At 41.8% G+C, this 25,411-nt stretch overlaps 1 protein-coding gene across 5 annotated transcripts in view; it reads left to right on the top strand.

The window, feature by feature from the left end:
• The window catches only part of rerea (arginine-glutamic acid dipeptide (RE) repeats a), a 132,147-nt gene that overhangs the window by 44,103 nt on the left and 62,633 nt on the right, over nt 1-25,411 (top strand). For all 5 annotated transcript variants that reach the window (XM_087781067.1, XM_087781066.1, XM_087781069.1 and 2 more), the window contains exons 2-3: nt 8,509-9,007; nt 18,467-18,537. In XM_087781067.1, the coding sequence (XP_087637193.1) occupies nt 8,653-9,007; nt 18,467-18,537 (426 nt within the window). In that variant the 5' untranslated portion in view covers nt 8,509-8,652. The remainder of the gene's footprint in view (nt 1-8,508; nt 9,008-18,466; nt 18,538-25,411) is intronic.

Genomic DNA, 25,411 nt, shown 5'->3' with positions numbered 1-25,411 from the left:
CAATAATGTCCCCTCAGCCCTTTAAGGAGTGGACACCGGGGAGCGGGGTGAAGGGCGCCGTTTGCGGCGCTGATATATGAGCGGAGGCAGCAATATATGGAAGGTGCTGCTGCGAGAAAGATAGAAGGTCAAGGCACATTACACCCGCGCTGTTTATTTGCTGAGCATCTAGTTCGACACTGCAAATCCAGTTGCTCAGCAGCGGCTCTGTTGTTTGTATACGTGTGTCAATGGCCTACACATTTTCTGTATACATAAAGATGAATGTTCCCCGTGAATACGCTCTCAGTGGGTTTTTTTATACGCCTGCAAATGCTGCTTTAACAAGACTGCAGCTCCACAAACCTGCCTGGGTTTCCACTCGGTAATGGCAGACGCACACGAGGCTGATTTTCTATACATGAGGGCAGCATATGGTGCGCTCGCACACAATGGGAGCGCAGGATTAGTTAACAGTTGTGTCTCGCTCGCTGTGCCTGAAGGGTTACTGGAGCTCTCCCGCGGCACATGTCGCGCTCGAGTGGCTTCTCCTCTATCAAGGGAGACCTTCCCAAAGTATTGTTTCTCACAACCAAGTGTGTCAGTAATTTTATTGTCCTTAAAAGCCCAGCGAGAGCAGCGAGAGCAGCGAGGTGAGGCGGCCGCGCTCAAACACTAACATTAACATTCCAGGAATATCTGCGGCTTATTCACGGCTGCACACTTTACCTTCAGACGGAAGCTAGTTAGCTTTTACCAGAGTGTGTCATAGTGTCTCCTTTCATACTCTGGGAGGTGTGCCTTAACTAACCTGTGAGTGTGTGTGTGTGTGTGTGAGTGAGTGTGTGTGTGTGTGTGTGGCCACTAAAATGTCTGACTGCGAGAGGCCCAGTCGCAGGCGCTGCATGTTTTCCGAGCCGCCCTCAGATCCTGCAGTTTTGTTGTGATTCTGGAGCTTTATTGACTCCATTATGTGTCGATGATGATCATTGTTACGTTGTAAAGGTTAGTCTCGTTGTCGCGCTGAAGCTCCTCCATCTGCCGGGTGTTACCGTGTCATCTGGTTGTTCGATAAATATTCCATCCCCGTCACCATCTGCAGTGTCACACAATATTCCACGGATGACACCACATGAACGCACACACACGCTCTTACTGTGTCGTTAAAAAAAACCTTCTTTGTCAAGCAAAAGGCAATTTTTCTTTTTTCATTCCTCAGAATAAAGTGAGAGAATGAAGAATAGAAATCATCTTAGAAACGAGTGGTAATCTGGTTTTAATGAAATTCACTTTTATGTTCAACTTGGTACATTATTAGTACTTTATTAAGTCGTTCACTGAGCTGACTTTAGTGGAAATACTGCCAAAGGAAGTGAGACCCTGTGACGCGTGAGCCTCTTATTATCAAAACCATCTCAATCAAATGACTTTAATATGAAGCTTCAGACTCACACTGAGGTGTTATTGAACATTTAATATGTTTTAAAGCTATTAAAGCGATGAGTTACATGTTGTAAGTCGATCCTCCTCACGTCGACACACGTGTAGAAACATGTGCTGAAAGAAAGGAAGTTGAGAATCAGAACCGAATAAAAACCTCAATCATCTTGTTTTCTGCCGAGACTCGTTAAAGATGCTGTTGTGTGTTATTGACGCGTGTCTTCAAGGGTTAATGACGCCGTCGAGGTGAAGCCTTTACTTCATGAACATCATCATCACCGCGACGGCTCTTCTGGTGGCGCTCGCTGGAGCCGGACAAGAAAAAGCTAATTAGAGGTAATAGCATCCGACCGGCACTATCCAGGAGTGGAGGTGTTTTCTTTTTGGCTGGCCTCGTTATGAAGTTGAATGGAGGGGTCCCCCCCCCCATACGTCCCCCTCCTGGCCATCTGCTTAAGGATGGTGCAGAATTGCCAACACTTTGCTCAATAATCTCAGAGGAAATTGCTGTTGAGTATCGACTTGAGCAGCTTTGTTTGTAGCCGTCTGGCCCGTCAGTGATGAGGAGCTGCAGGACGAATGAATACATCTTCTCCTCCCTCGTCCACTCGTTCACATCCTCCAGTGAGAGTTTATCAGCATCAGCTCGACTGTGTTGCATGATGGAGCGTTCAAATATTCAAGTCCAATAAACACACACATAATTGCTCTTTAATTGACACCAGGACTGGAGAGAAGACGTCTGTGTCCCGCATGAGACTCTGTGAAGGCACATGTTTTCCATTATGACTCGTCGTCCTCGAGGTTCTCCTTTGTTCCTTTTGACAAACCACTGTTTGTTTCTAGAGTTGATCGACCCAAAATTAGTCACGACAAATAATCGAGAGGAGACATTTTTATTGTGTTTTTCCAACGACACACAGTTTCAAGATGTTGTGAACGTCCATGTTTGGTCCAGTAATCAATCTGTAGAGCTCGACTCTCTGGATGACATGTCCTTGGTTGGTCTTATCAAGTGTGTGTGTGTGTGTGTGTGTGAGCACAACAATCCTACTAGTTTAACATAAACATACTCCATGTACGGAGGTTTAAAGATTTGACACATGCTTACTTTAGAGTCATTTTCACTGTTGTTGATAAAAAATACTTTGATTAAATTCCTGTTAAACCGAGCGTTAACTGTTGTTTTACTTGATTTATCAGCCGAACGATCAATAACTAATACTGTTGTGTGTTGAAGCTTTGAAAACACAACATTCGAGGCGAGAAAGCCACGATTCAACAGATCCAGGGCTGGAGTCACATGTCTGGCTTTTATCAAAGACTCGCTCATGATTACACGTCTTCACGCCGACTTACTATTCAAGGAAAAGCAGAAAAAGTGACAGAGCACAACCTTGGCATTTCCCCCGGGTGGCGTGTCAAGAACATGAAGCTCGTGAAGCTGGTGTGGCCTTCAGCTGCGAGGAGAGTGTTTGGAGGAGTCGCTCCACGTCCTGCTTACATACCACGTCCATGATAGACGCCGCTCTGCTGCGCCCCCTCAGGGCCGTCCACAAACATGGAGGATTTAGTCGTCTTTGAGGAGCTGAGGCTTAGTCCTGCACAAGTCTGATCCTCGTGTCTGATGGAAAGTAGCAAATGTCTGGAGTTGAAAACGTTCATGTTGCTGTTTAACAATGAGAAGAAGTGAACGTAGACATTAGTCTGTCACCAGGAGATGTTTTTTGAAGTAGTGAATGCATGATATTGTTCATGATGGATGTTTTATGATGTTTTTATGATTAAGATTAAGACCAAAACAAACGAGTTCACATCATCTCAAGTCAGTGAGAAGGTCTTGTACAAGTCACTGAAGAAAGATCAGGTGCGTCTCAGCCGCTGCCAGACGAGGTTTAAATGCTGCGGTTTGAAAACCTCCATCTCTCTCTTTGTCTTCACCTACTAAACTAATCCTGCGAGTCTGCCAAAAATAGTCTGAGCCAGCGTAGGGAGAAAATGTGGTTACTCATCAGTGAATGGAGAAGCAAGTGGAGCAGACAAGTGTTGTGCCGCGACCACGTGACCTCAAACCCCGGCAGAAGAAAGGCTGGATTATTGCGGCAGGTAAGACAAAGCGGAGCGAGAGAGACCACAGAGGATCTGCCGTGAAGTGGCCGAGCCCTCGCCTCCAGCTGGGCCTTTCATTGGGCTGTTGTTTCTCCGGGGCTGGGATGGCAGCTCAGATTAGATCACACTGAGTAATGGATTGAGCTGAAGAAATCTGCTGCGGCGAGATCTGCTCGCCACCGGGATCCTCGGCGCTTTATTCCGACGTGTTGTTGTTAATAACCCGCGAGTGTCTTCTCGTCCTGCTCGGCTCATCGTTATTCATGCCGGCGTTTCATTCAATCTCGTGGAAAAGCCGACGCTAAATCCGCTTCAATCACATTCTGATACTTTATAAGTCTGTGAATATGCCGTCCTATTCTTCAATCCCCTCGTGGATCCGCGTGCAAGAACATTTTGATACGCATATATACACTTGCCTATCACAGTATTTGTATGTACAATACTGTCAATGTTAATATCGACATGAAAATACTGTTTTTAACAATTAATACATCTATTAACCTATTTTTTCATTTGTTCAAATCCTGCAAAAACTATTAATTATTTTCCAAAACAAATCGTCTTCATTATGTTGACTCTGTTGTGACAATGTTCTTGGATAAATTAATTAAAATTAAACTGCAGCATCACAACAGATTCTAGACCACACACCATCTTCTTGTTGACCTGAGGGTCAGTTTGTAACGTCCTCTCCTCCACTTAAGGGTTTATATTTAAGAGCAATTGTGCTCTTTTACTAAGACTGAGATTCAAAGAAGTGTTTCTCAGTCTATGGTTTCAAGAATCTCTGACCTGCTGTGTTGTGCGACGTGTTAATCAGGTACACACTGTGTGTGTGTGTGTCGGGCCAGAGGTCTCATGGAAACAAGTGTATTTGCTGGTTCCTATACTGCACTAATGTAAATGTTGGATCGGGCTGTGCCGGTCCCTCCTCCGCCCCCTCCCTCTCTTTTCCATTAAGACAGCTGGTATCTTTCAAAGGGTCTCGGCCCAGTGATTGATGTGTAATAGCTCCGAGCCTCACCTTCCCTCTCGCAGCGTTATTCATCCAGCAGCTCCACGGCTTTTTGTTTCCTGGGCGGTGGGTGTAGAAGTCTGTCAGGCTTTCTCTGCGTCTCATTCTCTCGTCGATACGTTCTGACTCTTTACTGCCACGACTTCACCGTGACTCACTCTTTTCTTTCATCCTCCCGCTTCAAACTGCTCTTTTTATGGCACCAAAGGTGAGACGTGCCTTGCTCAAGTGCGCTGGGAAAGTACAGCTATTTAAAATGGATATAATGCTGATCATTCAGTGGATATTTCTAACAGCGGTGGCTTCGCTTCGGTGTTATTTGTAATCCGCTGACATGTCGAATAAAATAATCTCATCATCATTAGGTTTGTGTTTCTCCCTCGAATAAAAGTGTGTGATAAGACAATATGACACACATTACAATACAAAGGGAAATGTATGTATTGCAATACTTCTCGCAGTATTTAATTCCTCATTTATCTATGAAAGGACGTAACAACTTCTGCCATCTAGTGGCCGGAGGTTTAATTACAACTCAAAAATAAACAAGTTCCTTGAATATTTCCACGTTAATGATAAATTAAAATAAAACAAATCAATACAATGCTGTTTATTAAAGATATGATATCAGTGGAAAAAATATTTCTATGTTCAAGTATCAATATTTTCCATTGAATAATTTCTGTGTATCATTTATTGAGGAGTCGATAGAAATAAAAGCCATTATTAGCAGGAAAATGACTCTTTTCCATCCTTGGCTGTGCAGTTGTTGTGTTGCCTCAGGACATGGTTTGGTTTCAGAATTCAAAGGAGCTCGTAGATCATCTTTCACACCGGTTGTTTATCTTGATGTTGATTTATGAAAGCGTGGATAAGTCGTACGTCGGTGCGAGACGAGGGTTTTAAAACACTGTTCATCACAGACATCCAAGCGTGTGCGAAGGTAGCAATTAAAGTTGAAACAGAATTTGGAACGAGGCTTTAAAGTGTGTCCAGATGTAAACTAATGGCACCGAGATTGTAAAGATACTCATGGAGGCTCAGAGCCGCCGACTTCAAACGAGGCCGGCCGGCGTCTCGGTCGCTCCGGTGCAGGAGGAGAGTGTTGTTGGTTTCACTGGAAGAGGCTTATGTTACTGATTAGAGACCAGAAGAGGTGCTTAGCTCGTACACGGATCCTGGCCTCCAGGATTAGAGCCGTGATATCAAATGCTACTCGTCCATGTTTTCATGTCCCTGGACACCTCGGCGACACGCTCCCGGTTAGAACACTCTGGCTCAGGAACATGTCGGTGCACGCACATGCGCGCTCGTCCTCTCCCGGGCTTTGTGTTCACGCTAATGTGTCTTAGCGCCGGCAGCCCAGTGGTCGCCGTGGTAACCCATCATTAGGTGATTAATGGGGCTGTGACGAGGCTGAGGTTTAATCAGGCCTCGTGTTTGTGTTGAAGCGACAACAGGAGCAGCTGCTGTCAGTCGCTGTCGCTCGTGAGATGACGGCGCTGGTGAGACGTCAGAATGTTCTGCACTCGCTACTGATCTCAAGGAAGTACTCAACGTACTCCTTACTCATCGTCAGTGTTGTTATCACAGTTTTAAAAACACTGAAATCATCGTGTTACTAGTTTACAGTACATACGATATATAGTCATATACGGTCATATTTTAGTAACAAGTATATATGTGTAGTATTGTCCAGTACTTGACTCTGGTGTTGTGATAGTGTAGTAACAAGTATATATGTGTAGTATTGTCAAGTACTTGACTCTGGTGTTGTGATAGTGTAGTAACAAGTATATATGTGCAGTATTGTCCAGTACTTGACTCTGGTGTTGTGATAGTGTAGTAACAAGTATATATGTGTAGTATTGTCCAGTACTTGACTCTGGTGTTGTGATAGTGTAGTAACGAGTATATATGTGTAGTATTGTCCAGTACTTGACTCTGGTGTTGTGATAGTGTAGTAACAAGTATATATATGTGTAGTATTGTCCAGTACTTGACTCTGGTGTTGTGATAGTGTAGTAACAAGTATATATGTGTAGTATTGTCCAGTACTTGACTCTGGTGTTGTGATAGTGTAGTAACAAGTATACATGTGTATTATTGTCCAGTACTTGACTCTGGTGTTGTGATAGTGTAGTAACAAGTATATATGTGTAGTATTGTCCAGTACTTGACTCTGTTGTTGTGATAGTGTAGCAACAAGTATATATGTATAGTATTGTCCAGTACTTGACTCTGGTGTTATGATAGTGTAGTAACAAGTATACATGTGTAGTATTGTCCAGTACTTGACTCTGGTGTTATGATAGTTTAGTAACAAGTATATATGTGTAGCATTGTCCAGTACTTTCCAGTAAACAATTTCCCGAAGGAGACCTCCTGAGGGATCAATAAAGTTTTACCTTACCTTACCTTACTTGACTCTGGTATTGTAGTATTTACAGACCACATGACTCTTTCTTTCACTACTTTCATTTGTTTTCAAACCAAAATATGTCCAAACATCAGCTTTAAAAGCTGCTGGACTCACTGTATCCTCTCGTCCTCAGTCATCATTCTTCCTTTAACTGCGGAGGATGTTACGACTGCTGCCATCTAGAGGCCGGACGGTTAATTGCCACACAAATGTGTAACCGCTGTAAAAGTATTGATCTTCTCTTAAAGCGCTAACACAGCGATATCAAAGCTGCTGATGTCGACATCTATCAATGACAAGAACACACATGTAGATCTGTCTACACAACTGTTGTGTGTATTTTCTAGCATCTGAGTACGATGTCTCAGTCATGACAATATGCTTTAATAAAACATGTGAGTCACTTGGTTAGCAGCGTGTCAACACGGATCCTCCTGTGGTTTCATTTCAAGTCGGGTTATTACGTCTTCACTCCTGCTTCACCTCCTTCCATCTCCCGCCTCACTCTGTTATCACAACCATGGTAACAGCGCCTCCCTCTCCTCGTCCCTCGGGGGCCGCAATAAGTATTTCTTGTTAATTTGTTGCAGTCGGCGCTGGAAGAGCAAACACTGGCAGCGGAGAGAGAAGCTGCCTTTTGTCGGCGCTGCTCCGTCTACGTTTGATTCAGGCACGAGATGCTGTGGCTTCGCTTCTGCCAGACCAGCAGATTGTCCTGCTCGTCCCACCAGTGCTGTCGCTTCACATTAGCAGGGCAGAGACTGTCAGGGAGGGCGAAGGGCTGAGCAGTCGAGTAGCGACACACACACACACACACACACACACACACGCAGCAATAAGTAAAACTGAGCTGGATGTTGCAGCAGATGGTGGTCAGAAAACAGCCAGTTGACTCGGTGGATGAGTTTTAACGCTGCGACTGATGTGTAGCAACAATAACGGATCATGTTCAGCGGCTCTGATCACAGGATCATCACCAGCTTTACTTTATTAAACCGATACTTATCTGTTATTCTCTTGGTTGGTTCAGTCATTTTAAATGATGACGTTAAAGCTCTTTAATATTTCTACAAACCAGCTGTTTGGTCTGAGTTGTTTGTTTTGTGCCGCAGCCCTTGAAGTATTAAGACATGATCAGGTCTTTACCTCATACTTTGTTGATGCTCACATGAAGTACAGTTAAAGAGAGTTATATATCGTACACGATTACTTATTTTTACATGAAATATCTAGACAAATACACACAACACCCTCCTGCTGACCCACATGAAAAGACAACAAAACAAGGAACATTCTTCAAGTTAAAAAAGCAATAATAGATACAAACACTCAGTATCATGTAGCAATCCATGGTTCTCGTTGACATATGTACCAGGAACGACAAAACCTGTCCGTTCATTGTGGATCCTCTCCTTGTAAATAGTCTTCCAAGGTCATCTCTTACTAGTCTATGAACCTCCTGAGCCTCAATGTTCTTGGTCACCGGCTGATGAATCCTTCTCCAGACTCGTTCTAACTCTCGTCTGTTTCTCTTCCGCAGCTTTTCTGAAACGCTGGGGTTGTTGGTGTGGCCAAATTCTCCCTGGATTTGACTGGTAAATTCAGAAGACTGAAGCCCAGGCTCACAGTCTACCTTTCACGGAGGCCCAGCCGTGAGAGGACTGAGGAAGGCACGTGGCGGATCATGACGGCCGACAAAGAGAAGGAGAGGGAGAAGGAGCGCGACCGAGACAGAGACAGAGATCGGGACAAAAGAGAAGCCGGCAAGTCCCGGCGCCAGGACGGCGGCGAAGGCGAGAGCTCGCGGCCCCGACGCAGCTGCACGCTGGAGGGCGGAGCCAAGAACTACGCCGAGAGCGAGCACAGCGAGGACGACGACAACGAGAACGGCAGCAACGGCGCCGGCAGCGGCACGGCCGAGGAGGCCGGCAAGAAGGGCAAGAAGAAGATGCCCAAGAAGAAGTCGCGCTACGAGCGCACGGAGAACGGAGAGATCACCTCTTTTATCACGGAGGACGACGTCGTTTACAGACCAGGAGGTAAGATGTTCTCTGAGGGTCAAACGAGTCACAACAATCTGACACCAGCTGAGAAGGAATGTGACGATGAAGCTGCTGAATCTTAAACATGAACTTCTGAAAACAAAGTTAACTTTTGACTTCATTATAAACATTTATTTTAACTCACAAACTCAACACATGAGGCGTCATCCGTCTCAACGACCTTCTAGTAACTGAAACCTATACAGCTCCCATAATGCTTTGCTGGCCAGCCAACCAATCACAGCTTTGATGAATTTTGGCGACATAGATAAATCATTTAAATACAGTTCCGTCACGAACAATCACCCGTCACCTCATAGAGCATGTGTGTAGAAAGGCATCATGGGAGTTCACAGTTTTGTTGGCACCATAAATAAGGTGGATGTGGTGATAAGAGTCGATGGTTTAGGTTGATGTGTTGTTCAAAGAAGTCTCACCTGTAACAGCGAGAGTGGAACGTTGAAGAGCGCTAACACCACTAACGCCGCTAACACAGTAAACACCGCTAACACAGTAAACACTGCTAACACCACTAACACCACTAACACCACTAACACCACTAACACCGCTAACACAGTAAACACTGCTAACACCACTAACACCGCTAACACAGTAAACACTACTAACACAGTAAACACCGCTAACACCGCTAACACAGTAAACACTACTAACACAGTAAACACCGCTAACACCGCTAACAGGTCGCTCCATCACAGACATGTTAAAGTGCGTAAACAGTTTTCTGGGTAAAGATTGATGCTCAGATTGTTTCTCCTGAATGTCGATACATCACAGGATCAATTCCTGTTGGACCAGGTCTTTGTGTCGGGTCAATAAAACACTCGCTGAGTAGAAGATGTGATGGTTTGGCTTCGGAAGGATAAGATACTTTTATTTGATCTATAAATACTTAAGGCTTTGGAGGCATTTTTCCTTGCACTTTATTCACCTCATCATCGGCAGCGAAAGGTCAAGTTCTGCAGCATTAGAGCAGGAGAGTGAGTTACAGTGTGTGTTCATCATCTTCTTCACTCCTCGCCCGTTAAACCAATGAACAGTCGCTCCTGTAAATATCCTGCACTTCCAGCGACTTCACTGATCTGTTGCCAGCCGACAGCCGAGCTTTTACGACGGCGACTTTATCGCTGTTTATTTGCTGTGTGAGCATTTGAAGCCACGAGACGCGGCGTCACAACAATCCCTGGAATCCTGAGCTTCCGATATTCCATACCGAGTGCGATGTCGATATTAATGCGATATTTTTTTCTTTCACCTAAAAATGTAGCCGTGTACAGGAGCGAGTACTGTAGTGAAGGTCGGTGGGTTTAGATAAAGAAAACGATGCTATATTTCCTGTCGTTTATTTCCACGCTTCAGTGTCGACATGATCGTAGAAAAACATCACGACTAACGCTCAGTCTCGCAGGACATCAGAGAGGAGCCGCCGGCGCGTCGTGATATCCCCAAATCAATAATAAATCCACCTCCTTGAACACGCACACATAACACTTTATAAATGACGCTAACAACTTAGCTTGTTAGCATACGGTGAAGACAGACAGGTTTTTTGGAAGTTCACGATCTTATAAGAAAACAACTGAGACGAGATGAAAAGTTCTTACAATATCTTGCTTTAACAAAGGAGGTTGAAAGAGACGAGTGACTGGATCACTAGTGTTTGACTAGATCATAAGTTAGTATTACTTCACTGGATCACTAGTGTTTGACTAGATCATAAGTTAGTATTACTTCACTGGATCACTAGTGTTTGACTAGATCATGAGTTAGTATTACTTCACTGGATCACTAGTGTTTGACTAGATCATAAGTTAGTATTACTTCACTGGATCACTAGTGTTTGACTAGATCATAAGTTAGTATTACTTCACTGGATCACTAGTGTTTGACTAGATCATAAGTTAGTATTACTTCACTGGATCACTAGTATTTGACTAGATCATAAGTTAGTATTACTTCACTGGATCACTAGTATTTGACTAGATCATAAGTTAGTATTACTTCACTGGATCACTAGTGTTTGACTAGATCATAAGTTAGTATTACTTCACTGTATATACTGAGCCGCGTCGCCATAGCAACCGATCCTATCAAGCGGTGCCTCACAGTTCACAGACAGACAGAGACGTAAACAACAACGAGACATAGAAGTACAAATTGACAACTTTACAGAACGTGACACTTATTAGTCAAAGTACGCATTTAAGAAATGCTTGATTTATACAATAAAAAATGATTATCAAATATTTTCAATGTGCATATTGCACATGCCAATATTGCGATATCGATATTTTTTCAAAATACCATGCAACCTTAGTTGTGTGTTTATTAATCTGTCAATATGACATGTATCACAATACAGGAGCAATGATGCAATATATCGTAATACTGTAAGACCAAATGTATAGGAAACTCATAGTAAACACACAATGTTTAACCTTATGGAGTCCACTGCATCCTCTTGTCCTCAGTCAATGCTGGTATCTCGTTTACATTTTTTAAATTGCAACACAAAGATTAACAAACAGCGTGATTATTTGTCTGTCAATTGTAAATAAAAACTCTCTGCTGTTGAATACAAAACTGTAACTTAATAATAACAATACTAAGTGTGTGGACACTTTGTTACGCCTGTAACACTTGAAATCACGGTGGTGTTGGCAGAGAGAGCAGCTCAGGCGTGTGAACGCTGGAACGCTGGGAGTTGAAAAAACGGAGGCAGTCAGTCACATCTATGAAACATTCAAGAGGCGCACAAACAAAGTCAAGACGTCTCTGTGGATTAGTGCTGCCCAATATTTATACTTCCACATCCCAGTGAGCAGCACAGCCGGCGTCTGCCTGATGGGGAATATTTATGTTTCCCGTCTCTTCTTTCAATTAGTTTGACAGTTTTGCAGCTGCTTTCACCGACGTCTGTCAGATCAGGGACGAGTGTGTGCGACAACAACAACACACTAGTTTGTAATTTACCTCCCATTGTCAACACGGAAGATCCTCACCTCACAGTTGACCTCCCGCTGTCTCTCCTGCTTATTGTGCAGTGATGAGCCGTGTGTGTGTGTGTGTGTGTGTGTGTGTGTGTGTGTGTGTGTGTGTATCCTGCTTGGTCATTGGTGGCAACATTCTCTCAATCAGTTGTGATGTGTGCAGCTTAAGCAGGCACAAAGCCGGCTCCGGATTATGCTTGGCTAAATGTTAAATCCCTTTATAGCCGTCTAGTGTCGCACAATATGTAAAACTGACCACCCTGGGTGGGGATTTGCAGAAGCTCCGACACATGTGACGCGGTCCACACGGAACCTGTAACCGCGTAGAAATGTTGACGCTCGTCGTGTCGATGGACAGACTCTCTTCATGTACGATACAAGTTAAGATGACGCGAGTCATTTCTTTGTTCGTCCCCATGAGTCGTTACATCAGCCAGAAATAGAGAAATATTCAACGTAAATACATGTAATGATAAACAAACATTGCAAAAATAATAAAAAACAACAACATCATAATACTTGACTTAATGTTTCATTTAAATCAATGATTAATGGCCTCACAAAGAGACGTTTCATTGCAGAGACTCTGAAGGTAAACGTCAGTTTCATTATTGTCATTCATTTGTTCACATGAACGTGACATAAAAAGGAATTGAAATGAAGTTTCTCATGTATTTGTGACGTTTGAACTGAAGTAAAGTGCACAGACACAGCAATAATACAACAATGAAATAAAGAAATATATAATAATGATAATACAATATAAATACTTTCAATATAAAGTATATTATAATTCAACAAATACCATAGAGTGCAATGTTTTATTATTAGTATTTGTTTATCTTTTTACTTTGATAGATCTTCAATTTATTTTGACTGATGAAAAATACTCACAAAAACAAACATATTTGGGAATGAATAATGAAAGTATTAAAATAAACATAATAATTAGTTTAACTCTGACCTTGTGAGCGTCATTACAGTGAGGTCAACAGACGATAGTCACACGTTATGTTTCATTATTAGTCGATGCTGGACGTGAAAAGGAAGTTTAGTCTGTTTGGGTGTGCGTGTGCGTGTGTGTGTGTGTGTGTGTGTGTGTGTGTGTGTGTGTGTGTGTGTGTGTGTGCGTGTGCGCGTGCGTGTGTGTGTGTGTCGCTCCTGCTGTGTGAAAGGATTCGAGACGAGTCAGACTCGACAGAACAAGTTAAAGTGACTCCACTGTTATATATATCGATGAATCAAACAGAAAAACGGTGACGATGGCGTCAATATTGAGCTCGTCCAAGAACCCGGCTCTCCGTCCATCCTCGCCATCCCAGGAACATCCAGCAGCTCATGGATCCACTGGGGGGGGGGGGGTTTAGGGCCTGCAGCTCTTTGTATCTGCAGTTGAGATGAAGCTTGTGTTGGTTCTGTGGGGGGGTCGTGTCCCGGGCCGGGTGTGTGGACGGCTGCAGGCTCGAACAGACTTTCAGCATCGATCTGTGCCCTGAGATCTTTCCACTTCCCTGGGCACAGTCAGACACCTCCTGCCCTGCCCCCCACCACCACCACCACCTCAGATTCACAGGTCCTACCTGGAGATCACACACATGGGGGGGGTCAATAGAAGCAAAAAATGTTAGCAAATACACAAATAACCAGCGTTTGTTCTTCACTGCTTTGAGCAAAAATGAATGAAAACGTTTACAATAATATACACAAAGACACACACTCAGCCTCAGTCACGCACGCACACACACACACACACGCACACACACACAGACACACACACACACAAACTTCTCTCCACTGCAGCACAACTCTGCAGGTGAGCGTCTGCTAAGCTACGTCTGCTTCCTTCCTCGCTTCATGTCTGGTTTGTTCCACATGTGAAGACCAACAACCCTCCGTGTGTGTGTGCGACCACGACAACAGTTGTGTGTGTGCGACCACGACAACAGTTGTGTGTGTGCGACCACACAACTGCTGTCGTGTGACGTCCAGCTCCACGATGTTGGCTCGTGGGAGAAACACACCTTGTGTAAATGAGTTCAGGGATTGTTGACGTGGACAGCTGGAGCTCCTTCACCGAAGCAACTCCAGGGAATGTGTGTGTGTTTGGCTGTGTGTGTCGTGTCCTCGCTTTAACACACGTGTGAGCTGCTTAACCTTCACTTGGACGACAACACAAATCTTTGTGTGTTTATGGCAGCAGCTTGACGCTTACATTTATATAGATTTATATCATGTATGTTCGAGAAATGATTCAAGAACTTGTATTTGATAATATTGGACGTCGTACATGATTTTATTGATATAAATTAATCATATTAACTGATGTTTTGTTTCTTCTTACAACTTAATTCATAATAATATTTGTTGGACTGTTGAAATCAAAATCAAATGGCTGCGTTTACACAGACTGGTGTAAATAACTTAACCTGAAAGGCCAAGTTTACGTGGAATATGTTCTACATTCTAAACAATCTTCTTCTACTTGAATCTGGGCAAAGAATGCGTTTTAATCTCATTTTATGTGAGTGTCCTTCATAAAAACTTAAAATCCAAACGAACCAAACGAATCAAATACAAACGACGTCTCTTGAGTTAAATGAAAGTTAAACAATGTTGTGCTAATGCTAATGCTAACTATACATGTATTGACTTGGTTTTACGCTAGTTTAGTGCTTCGATGCAAACATAAGACATTCTACACAAAATAATTGTGTTCTTTTAAACTTGAGCTTTGACTCGTGAGAAAATCTTACTGTATTCTGTAGAATCACTGGGTTCGCTCTTCTAGCTGCCATCATGTCGACGCTGTCAATCAAACACGAGGGTTGAACTCGGCGAGCGCTTCAGCGTGACGAGTCGTTCTCCGACCGCACACGGATCTATTAAAAAACTCTCCTCGAGCTGCAGACACTGGGAAGAGCTTTTTAGTGAAATTCAACCACCTGCCGTCTGTAAATGAGAAAGCGTGGGCTTGCCGGGGGGAGGGGGTGAGGAGGGGGGAGGAGGGGGGAGGAAGGGGGTGAGGTTTTGTCAAAGAGCCTCTGTTCTCCCTCAGGAGCTCCGTCAGCTGGAGGCTCTGCAGAGCTGATGCTATCACAGGTATTTCCCACTCGCTCTCCAGCAGGAGGAGTGTTGCAGAACCACTGGAAGTCGATCACGTGACTTCAACAACAACACAACTGGAGCGTCCACGTCAACACAATCCATCGTGCGGTTGATGTTATCACCTGGAGAAGAGATTCAGTCTCGGACGTCGATGGAGTCTCGTGTCCAACAGTGTTTCACGCTGCACTTCCTCCCGTTGCCATTGGTTACTGGGAACATGACGTGTTGAATGTGTTTGAAACGAAGACGGTCAGTGTCAGTGCGACACTTGATGAATGAGTGGACACTCGTGACCCCCACTGCCCCCCCGCTCTCACGTGATCACACTATGTTGATCTTCTGAAGCATTTGTTCCACATTGTTCCACATCTCAGTCCTGGAAATGTTTCCTAAACACAAGTGTGTTTTCTACGTGACATTCCGTTGTCGTTGAAGAAGCCGATGTTATCTTAGACCCCCCTGCACCCCCGACCCCCCCACCAATGAAACAAGCTTCTTATTTGCCTGAACACAGAGCAGGACATGCTTCTTTGCTGAGGCTATAGGTGTGTTTTAGATTAGACATGCTTGGCAGCCGTGAGAGAATGCCTGAGTGAACAATGAGCTCACTGAGTGTGTGTGTGTGTGTGTGTGTGTGTGTGTGTGTGTGTGTGTGTGTGTGTGTGTGTGTGTGTGTGTGTGTGTGTGTGTGTGTGTGTGTGTGTGTGTGTGTGTGTGTGTGTGTGTGTGTGTGTGTGTGTGTGTGTGTGTCATGACGATGAATATTCCAAACTCCTCAGTGATCATGTAATTGGAGGAACAATCTCCATTTAGATCAGTAGCTTCTTAAACGTCTCCGTTGAATCCAAGCACTGACCCGAGTCTTCTTCTCTCTTCACCCCAGAAGAAGAATGTGGTTCACGGTTCTTTAACCCCCAGAACCTTCTTGACACCGACCCGTTTATATTAATGCAGCCGTCTTTGGATAGAAACAGTCAAAATAAATCACTCGTTTGCTCCAGTTTACGGGTTTAAACTGGACCAAGTGACTCGATGTGTCGCATGTTAATGTTGGTTCAGGGATGAATAAAGAAAACCTCTCAGACAGTAGTAATCGATTCAGGAGAAATGATCAATGTTTTCCTTCACCTTTGTACAAGTATTTATCTTGATCATCAAAATAATACGTTACACCAGAGAAATGGAACTGAAATGACTAGATATTGTGATATTTATTCACATTGATTGTAGACATGTGTCTTTACAACAGACAAAGACAAACTGAAATGAACTTGAATCCCACAGTGTTTGTGTCAGTTTGAGTTCATACATGTGTAACGTGTCACGTGTGTAACAGCAGTGGTGTGAGGTCCACAAGTGAAAGTGGTCTCTGCTGTGAGGAGGGTCTGTGCAGGGCGTTGAGAGCCCTTCACAAAGACCCTGCTGTGGTTCCTCCGTCAGTGCCGCCCATCCCCCCAGACCCGCCCGCCACCGGAGCCACGAGACGCTCGGCTCCGTGTTGGACTTGAAGAATAAATCGTGTTCAACAACATGATCGCGGGGGTCTCTCACTGACCCTCTTAATGAACGTACGGCGGCTCTAAAGGACACTGAACCCCATCATTTCACCGGTTTGACTCCCACATAACATCTCGTTCAGATTAGTCGCTTTTGTTCTCCGCCACTCTCCCCCCTCCTCCCCACGCCCCCCCCTCCACACACACTCACACACTCACACACACTCACACACACACACTCACACACACACTCACACACACACTCACGCTGGATCACACAATAGTGCTGATGGATATTTTCATTCATGTTATCTTGTAAATGACTTCCAGGGACGGTGGAGAGATGGTGGGCGAGGGAAAGTGAGAAGAGATATAATGCGTCACTCATAGCCAGTGATAACCCCCACCCCCTTGCACCCCCCCACCCCACCACCCCTTCCATTTAGTACATCTCATTCAGCCCTCCACAGATAACAAGCCCACCCTGGGGTCACACACACACACACACACACACACACTCCAAAAACAAAGGCGTGATGTCAGAGCTCACGGATGAACAACAGACTCCTAACAAATGCTATCTTGGGTGTCATTTAATATCTTTTTATTTGTGGAGAGATAAACGCGATCGATAACTCTGTTGACACAAACAAATAAATAACACATGATAGTCGCGTCACAAGAGCCGCCGGCGAGTCTTTTGTTAATAAAAGTAAGCCTTGGTTTTCCTCCAGCTCCGTGTGAGTCCTGGTGAAATGAGCAGCGACACTTTTGTGTCGATCCTTCGACTCACACTGATCGTGATGTGATCCTGGTTCACCTCGTGTTGGTCCAGGTCAACATATTATCTAACGTATGTGGAAGTGAACGTTTAATTAAGGCTTTTTTCATCAGTTGTTTCCAACATTTTCATCCGTCCATCTCTGTGAAGGTGTGAACGTTTTCTTTTTGTCTAAATATGCTGGAAGTAAGTTTTGGTTTAAGCTTGAAAATACCATCAAAAAAGGAATGATACCTATAACAAGTTAATTTAAGTGTTTTAAGTTTATGTGTAGCTGTGTAAATGAAGGTTGTTTAAACTGAATTTCCCCTCGCGGGACAAATAAAGGATTTCTGATTCTGACTCAAAGTGGGAAATAAAGAAAGTACAATTTAAAATACCATATAAAACATCTTCTACTTTGATAGTTTGACTTTAAACTCACGGATCTTATCCTTAAATATGGGTAAATAGAAGTATATCAGTAGCACTGAACGACCTCATTTATTTACATTATGTTTGAAATACTCATGTCTGTGATGGTTTCCCTTCAAAAAAGACCTGAATCTTGGTGTCACTCAACACGGAGAACCTTCGTCCACTGAAGTGTTTCTCGTCGGCTTCAGTGTGAATGTTGTTAAGGAGAAGAGAGGTCACGACCTGTCATACCTCCAGTCACATTCGATTTAAGAACCCCCTGCTCACGCTCACACCACCTCAACACACGCGTGACGCTGTGACTCGGCAACATTCAGACGCGAACCAAGCGGGTCACGTTACGTCTTCATTACAAACTGGTGTTCTGTGGGCCGAGGTTCCAGCGAGGCTGAGGTGCCAGTGCTGCTCACTGGTGTAGCACTGGAGTGGAACAATAACATAATTCCCCTCGGGCGTAATGTTTGCTTTGGAAAGCAACCTTGTAGCGCTGCAAAAGTCCCTAATCCTATTACTCGCATTCCAATTGAATTTGACTCAAGGAGAAGAATGTCTTTTCAGCAGAGGTAACAGCAGCAGAATTATATATTAGCCAGCGCTCCGGGACCTGAGAAATCCTCCTGCTAACCCACTTCTATTCCCTCTCTTGCAGATTGTGTGTACATCGAGAGTCGTCGGCCCAACACACCCTACTTCATTTGTAGCATTCAGGACTTCAAGCTGGTGAGTCTCTCTCCTGTCTGAGCCTCATCCCCAGTTACACAACAACAACACAACAACTCCAGCAGTTGTTTGTCTGACATGGTTGTGTGTCAGCAGGTCATTAGTGTGTTTATCCGGATCAATAATTCATGGATGATGCTGCGAGACACACTATAGGTGTGTGTGTTGTCGAGAGTGTGTTGATGCGTATCAAGATACAACGATAGTGTAGTAACAAGTATATATGTGTAGTATTGTCCAGTACTTGACTGTGGTGTTGTGATAGTGTAGTAACAAGTATATATGTGTAGTATTGTCCAGTACTTGACTCTGGTGTTGTGATAGTGTAGTAACAAGTAAATATGTGTAGTATTGTCCAGTACTTGACTCTGGTGTTGTGATAGTGTAGTAACAAGTATATATGTGTAGTATTGTCCAGTACTTGACTCTGGTGTTGTGATAGTGTAGTAACAAGTATATATGTGTAGTATTGTCCAGTACTTGACTCTGGTGTTGTGATAGTGTAGTAACAAGTATATATGTGTAGTATTGTCCAGTACTTGACTCTGGTGTTGTGATAGTGTAGTAACAAGTATATATGTGTAGTATTGTCCAGTACTTGACTCTGGTGTTGTGAGAGTGTAGTAACAAGTATATATGTGTAGTATTGTCCAGTACTTGACTCTGGTGTTGTGATAGTGTAGTAACAAGTATATATGTGTACCATGTCCAGTACTTGACTCTGGTGTTGTGATAGTGTAGTAACAAGTATATATGTGTAGTATTGTCCAGTACTTGACTCTGGTGTTGTGATAGTGTAGTAACAAGTATATATGTGTAGTATTGTCCAGTACTTGACTCTGGTGTTGTGATAGTGTAGTAACAAGTATATATGTGTAGTATTGTCCAGTACTTGATTCTGGTGTTGTGATAGTGTAGTAACAAGTATATATGTGTGGTATTGTCGAGTACTTGACTCCAAAATATATCCAAACATCAGCTTTAAAAGCACTGTATCCCCTCGTCCTCAGTCATCATTCTTCCTTTAGCTTTGAAGGACGTATCGACTGCTGCCATCTAGAGGCCGGGTGTTTAAATGTAACAAAATAATGAACAAATACTGTGAATAATTGCATTTAATATAAATACAAAAAATATATAATTATTTTATTTGATACACACTTCATTGAAATATAAATGCTAAAAGAACTATGATAAAAATTAAGTAGTATTTGCAGAGAAAAACATGATAAAGTGCTTTTGAAAAATGATACAAAAAAAGTTATTATTATTCAGTTATTAAGTGACTTAAGTGTATATTTTCCTCCCGCCCTGACTCACTGGTATCAAGAGTTGGATCAGTTGACAGTTGAGACTGGTCCTGGTTCATCATGATCAGGTCTGACTCGTTTCTCTCCACCAGACGCAAATGGTCGTCAGCAGAAGTATCAGTTAGATTTCAGCTCCATGACCTCCGTTGTTGAAGCAGATTCATCGAGTCCTGCGACTGAAAGTGTTTTTTAATTGGTCGTTGTGAGTCGTTGCCATCTGCTGTCAAGAGACGTTCCCAATAACACCAGGCGCCTGATTGGGCAATAACTGCTGGGGCTTCTAATCAATGAGCCGGAGTTGTTTAATGAAGCCTGCAGCAGGATCTCAGACCGTCTCTTAGCAGATCGTCTGTCTCAGCAGAGGACCGGGTCAGAGGGGTGGGGGGTCCCCTGGGGGCCCGGTTAATGGTTACCAACAACAAAAGTGATGATGGGAGGTCAGCTCCGGGGCCCACACGCCACCTTTGGAAAATGTGCTTCAGTGTATGAATGACTTCAGGGATGAAGGGCGACTGTTGGGTGAGGAGGGAGGTCCTGAGGTGGGTCGGGGGTGTGGGGGGTCAGGGAAGTCCCTCAACAGCAGGACTTTAATGAGTGGAGAGTGCCCAGGACGGCAGTGTGAGCAGATACACTCTGATTAAGAATTCTTCCAGAGGTCCAAACTCACTGACCTCCGTGCTGGTTTCTCTTTCTGTCTTTTATTCTTGTGTGTCGCTCTGTCACCCCCCCACCCCCACACACACACACCCCACACACACACACCCCCCCACACACGCACACACACAACCCACACACACACACACCTGTAATTAATGAACAGCCTTCAGTGTTTGAACAGACTGTACCCTGATGTTAAAACAACAGGCCCCGCCGGCTCCTTAACAAGTTTGTTTTTCAACCATTGTCTCAACATGAAGACGATATAGTCATGGATGATACTGTAACGATATAGTTATGGATGATACTGTAACGATATAGTTATAGATGATACTGTAACGATATAGTTATAGATGATACTGTAACGATATAGTTATAGATGATACTGTAACGATATAGTCATGGATGATACTGTAACGATATAGTTATAGATGATACTGTAACGATATAGTTCTAGATGATACTGTAACGATATAGTTATAGATGATACTGTAACGATATAGTCATGGATGATACTGTAACGATATAGTTATAGATGATACTGTAACGATATAGTTATAGATGATACTGTAACGATATAGTCATGGATGATACTGTAACAATATAGTTATGGATGATACTGTAACGATATAGTTATAGATGATACTGTAACGATATAGTTATGGATGATACTGTAACGATATAGTTATGGATGATACTGTAACGATATAGTCATGGATGATACTGTAACGATATAGTTATAGATGATACTGTAACGATATAGTTATGGATGATACTGTAATGATATAGTTATAGATGATACTGTAATGATATAGTTATAGATGATACTGTAACGATATAGTTATGGATGATACTGTAACGATATAGTTATGGATGATACTGTAACGATATAGTCATGGATGATACTGTAACGATATAGTTATAGATGATACTGTAACGATATAGTTATGGATGATACTGTAACAATATAGTTATGGATGATACTGTAACGATATAGTTATGGATGATACTGTAACGATATAGTTATAGTAATACTGTAATGATATAGTTATGGATGATACTGTAACGATATAGTTATGGATGATACTGTAACGATATAATTATGGATGATACTGTAACGATATAATTATGGATGATACTGTAACGATATAGTTATAGATGATACTGTAACGATATAGTTATGGATGATACTGTAACGATATAGTCATGGATGATACTGTAACGATATAGTTATAGATGATACTGTAACGATATAGTTATAGATGATACTGTAACGATATAGTCATGGATGATACTGTAACGATATAGTTATAGATGATACTGTAACGATATAGTTATAGATGATACTGTAACGATATAGTTATGGATGATACTGTAACGATATAGTTATAGATGATACTGTAACGATATAGTTATGGATGCTACTGTAACGATATAGTCATGGATGATACTGTAACGATATAGTTATAGATGATACTGTAACGATATAGTTATGGATGATACTGTAACGATATAGTCATGGATGATACTGTAATGATATAGTTATAGATGATACTGTAACGATATAGTTATAGATGATACTGTAACGATATAGTTATAAATGATACTGTAATGATATAGTTATGGATGATACTGTAACGATATAGTCATGGATGATACTGTAACGATATAGTCATGGATGATACTGTAATGATATAGTTATAGATGATACTGTAACGATATAGTTATGGATGATACTGTAATGATATAGTCATGGATGATACTGTAATGATATAGTTATAGATGATACTGTAACGATATAGTCATGGATGATACTGTAATGATATAGTTATAGATGATACTGTAACGATATAGTTATGGATGATACTGTAACGATATAGTTATAGATGATACTGTAACGATATAGTTATAGATGATACTGTAACGATATAGTTATGGATGATACTGTAACGATATAGTTATAGATGATACTGTAACGATATAGTCATGGATGATACTGTAATGATATAGTTATAGATGATACTGTAACGATATAGTTATAGATGATACTGTAACGATATAGTTATGGATGATACTGTAACGATATAGTTATAGATGATACTGTAACGATATAGTTATAGATGATACTGTAACGATATAGTTATGGATGATACTGTAACGATATAGTTATGGATGATACTGTAATGATATAGTCATGGATGATACTGTAATGATATAGTTATAGATGATACTGTAACGATATAGTCATGGATGATACTGTAATGATATAGTTATAGATGATACTGTAACGATATAGTTATGGATGATACTGTAACGATATAGTTATAGATGATACTGTAACGATATAGTTATAGATGATACTGTAACGATATAGTTATGGATGATACTGTAACGATATAGTTATAGATGATACTGTAACGATATAGTCATGGATGATACTGTAATGATATAGTTATAGATGATACTGTAACGATATAGTTATAGATGATACTGTAACGATATAGTTATGGATGATACTGTAACGATATAGTTATAGATGATACTGTAACGATATAGTTATAGATGATACTGTAACGATATAGTTATGGATGATACTGTAACGATATAGTTATGGATGATACTGTAACGATATAGTTATAGATGATACTGTAACGATATAGTCATGGATGATACTGTAATGATATAGTTATAGATGATACTGTAACGATATAGTTATAGATGATACTGTAACGATATAGTTATGGATGATACTGTAACGATATAGTTATAGATGATACTGTAACGATATAGTTATAGATGATACTGTAACGATATAGTTATGGATGATACTGTAACGATATAGTTATAGATGATACTGTAACGATATAGTCATGGATGATACTGTAACGATATAGTTATAGATGATACTGTAACGATATAGTTATGGATGATACTGTAACGATATAGTTATGGATGATACTGTAACGATATAGTCATGGATGATACTGTAACGATATAGTTATGGATGATACTGTAACGATATAGTTATGGATGATACTGTAACGATATAGTCATGGATGATACTGTAATGATATAGTTATAGATGATACTGTAACGATATAGTTATAGATGATACTGTAACGATATAGTTATAGATGATACTGTAACGATATAGTCATGGATGATACTGTAACGATATAGTTATAGATGATACTGTAACGATATAGTCATGGATGATACTGTAACGATATAGTTATGGATGATACTGTAACGATATAGTTATGGATGATACTGTAACGATATAGTCATGGATGATACTGTAACGATATAGTTATAGATGATACTGTAACGATATAGTTATAGATGATACTGTAACGATATAGTTATAGATGATACTGTAACGATATAGTCATGGATGATACTGTAACGATATAGTTATAGATGATACTGTAACGATATAGTTATGGATGATACTGTAACGATATAGTCATAGATGATACTGTAACGATATAGTCGTGGATGATACTGTAACGATATAGTCGTAGATGATACTGTAACGATATAGTTATAGATGATACTATTACGATATAGTCATGGATGATACTGTAACGATATAGTTATAGATGATACTGTAACGATATAGTTATAGATGATACTGTAACGATATAGTTATAGATGATACTGTAACGATATAGTCATGGATGATACTGTAACGATATAGTTATAGATGATACTGTAACGATATAGTTATGGATGATACTGTAACGATATAGTTATGGATGATACTGTAACGATATAGTTATGGATGATACTGTAACGATATAGTCATAGATGATACTGTAACGATATAGTCGTGGATGATACTGTAACGATATAGTCGTAGATGATACTGTAACGATATAGTTATAGATGATACTGTTACGATATAGTCATGGATGATACTGTAACGATATAGTTATAGATGATATAACATTGATATAATAAATAATCCGTTAAAACTGTCAAATCATAGCAAACACACAAAGTTACATGTTTACAAATCTAATATTATTTAATTCAAACCGAGGATATATTTTTAAGTTAATTATTGTTTCAGTTGAATATCAACATAGTATCACGGAGTAAAATATCACTATTTTATTTTATCAATGATTTCTTTCACCCATAGTTCACAGTTGAACATGCTAGCTTAACAATGCTAACATGACTCTTCCTTCCTTCCTCCCTTCCTCCCTTCCTTCCTCCCTTCCTTCCTCCCTCCCTCCCTTCCTTCCCTCCTTCCCTCCTTCCTTCCCTCCCTCCCTTCCTTCCTTCCTTCCTTCCTTCCCTCCTTCCCTCCTTCCCTCCTTCCTTCCTTCCTTGAGGTCCACTCAAGTGTAGATTATTAAACTGGAGAAGCAGCAAATGTGTTTCTCACCTCAGACCTCTGGACATCAACTCACTCTCTTCATTTCCTGTCTCGATCTCCAACACCTATTTTTTTTTTACTTCCCGCTGCACAAATTATCGATCGTCCTCCGTTGCTTCCTCCGCCGCCTCCATCTTTGGCGGCGGAGGAGGGAGGAGGTTTCATTGGAGCCTCATCAATGTCACAGTCTACTTTCTGTGCGTCTTAAGCTGTGGCAGTCTCACTCGTGTACTTTATCTAATGACCTGTGAATCCAATTAGTGTGTGTAGAAATCCTGAATGCAGCATCAATCTCCGCGGAGCAGGAAGACGGAGGGTTTGAAGCCACCTCAGTGTCTCCTCGTATCTCTGGATCCTCGTCTCCGTCCAGTCGTCCAGCAGTGATTCATGCCGGAGTCCAACCATTGTGCAGCATTATTGGGGTCACTCTGGACTCACACTCCTCCCTGGTGTGTTTTTGCAACAGTGTGACGACACAACACTCTTCTAACCTCGCTGACATATTGATCCGGTCATGGAT

The sequence above is a fragment of the Callionymus lyra genome, chromosome 19 (assembly GCF_982586985.1).
Source record: "Callionymus lyra chromosome 19, fCalLyr1.hap1.1, whole genome shotgun sequence".
Classification (NCBI taxonomy): Eukaryota; Metazoa; Chordata; class Actinopteri; order Syngnathiformes; family Callionymidae; genus Callionymus; species Callionymus lyra.
Note: the sequence above shows the minus strand (reverse complement) of the source record. Positions and strands in the feature narration are given on the sequence as shown.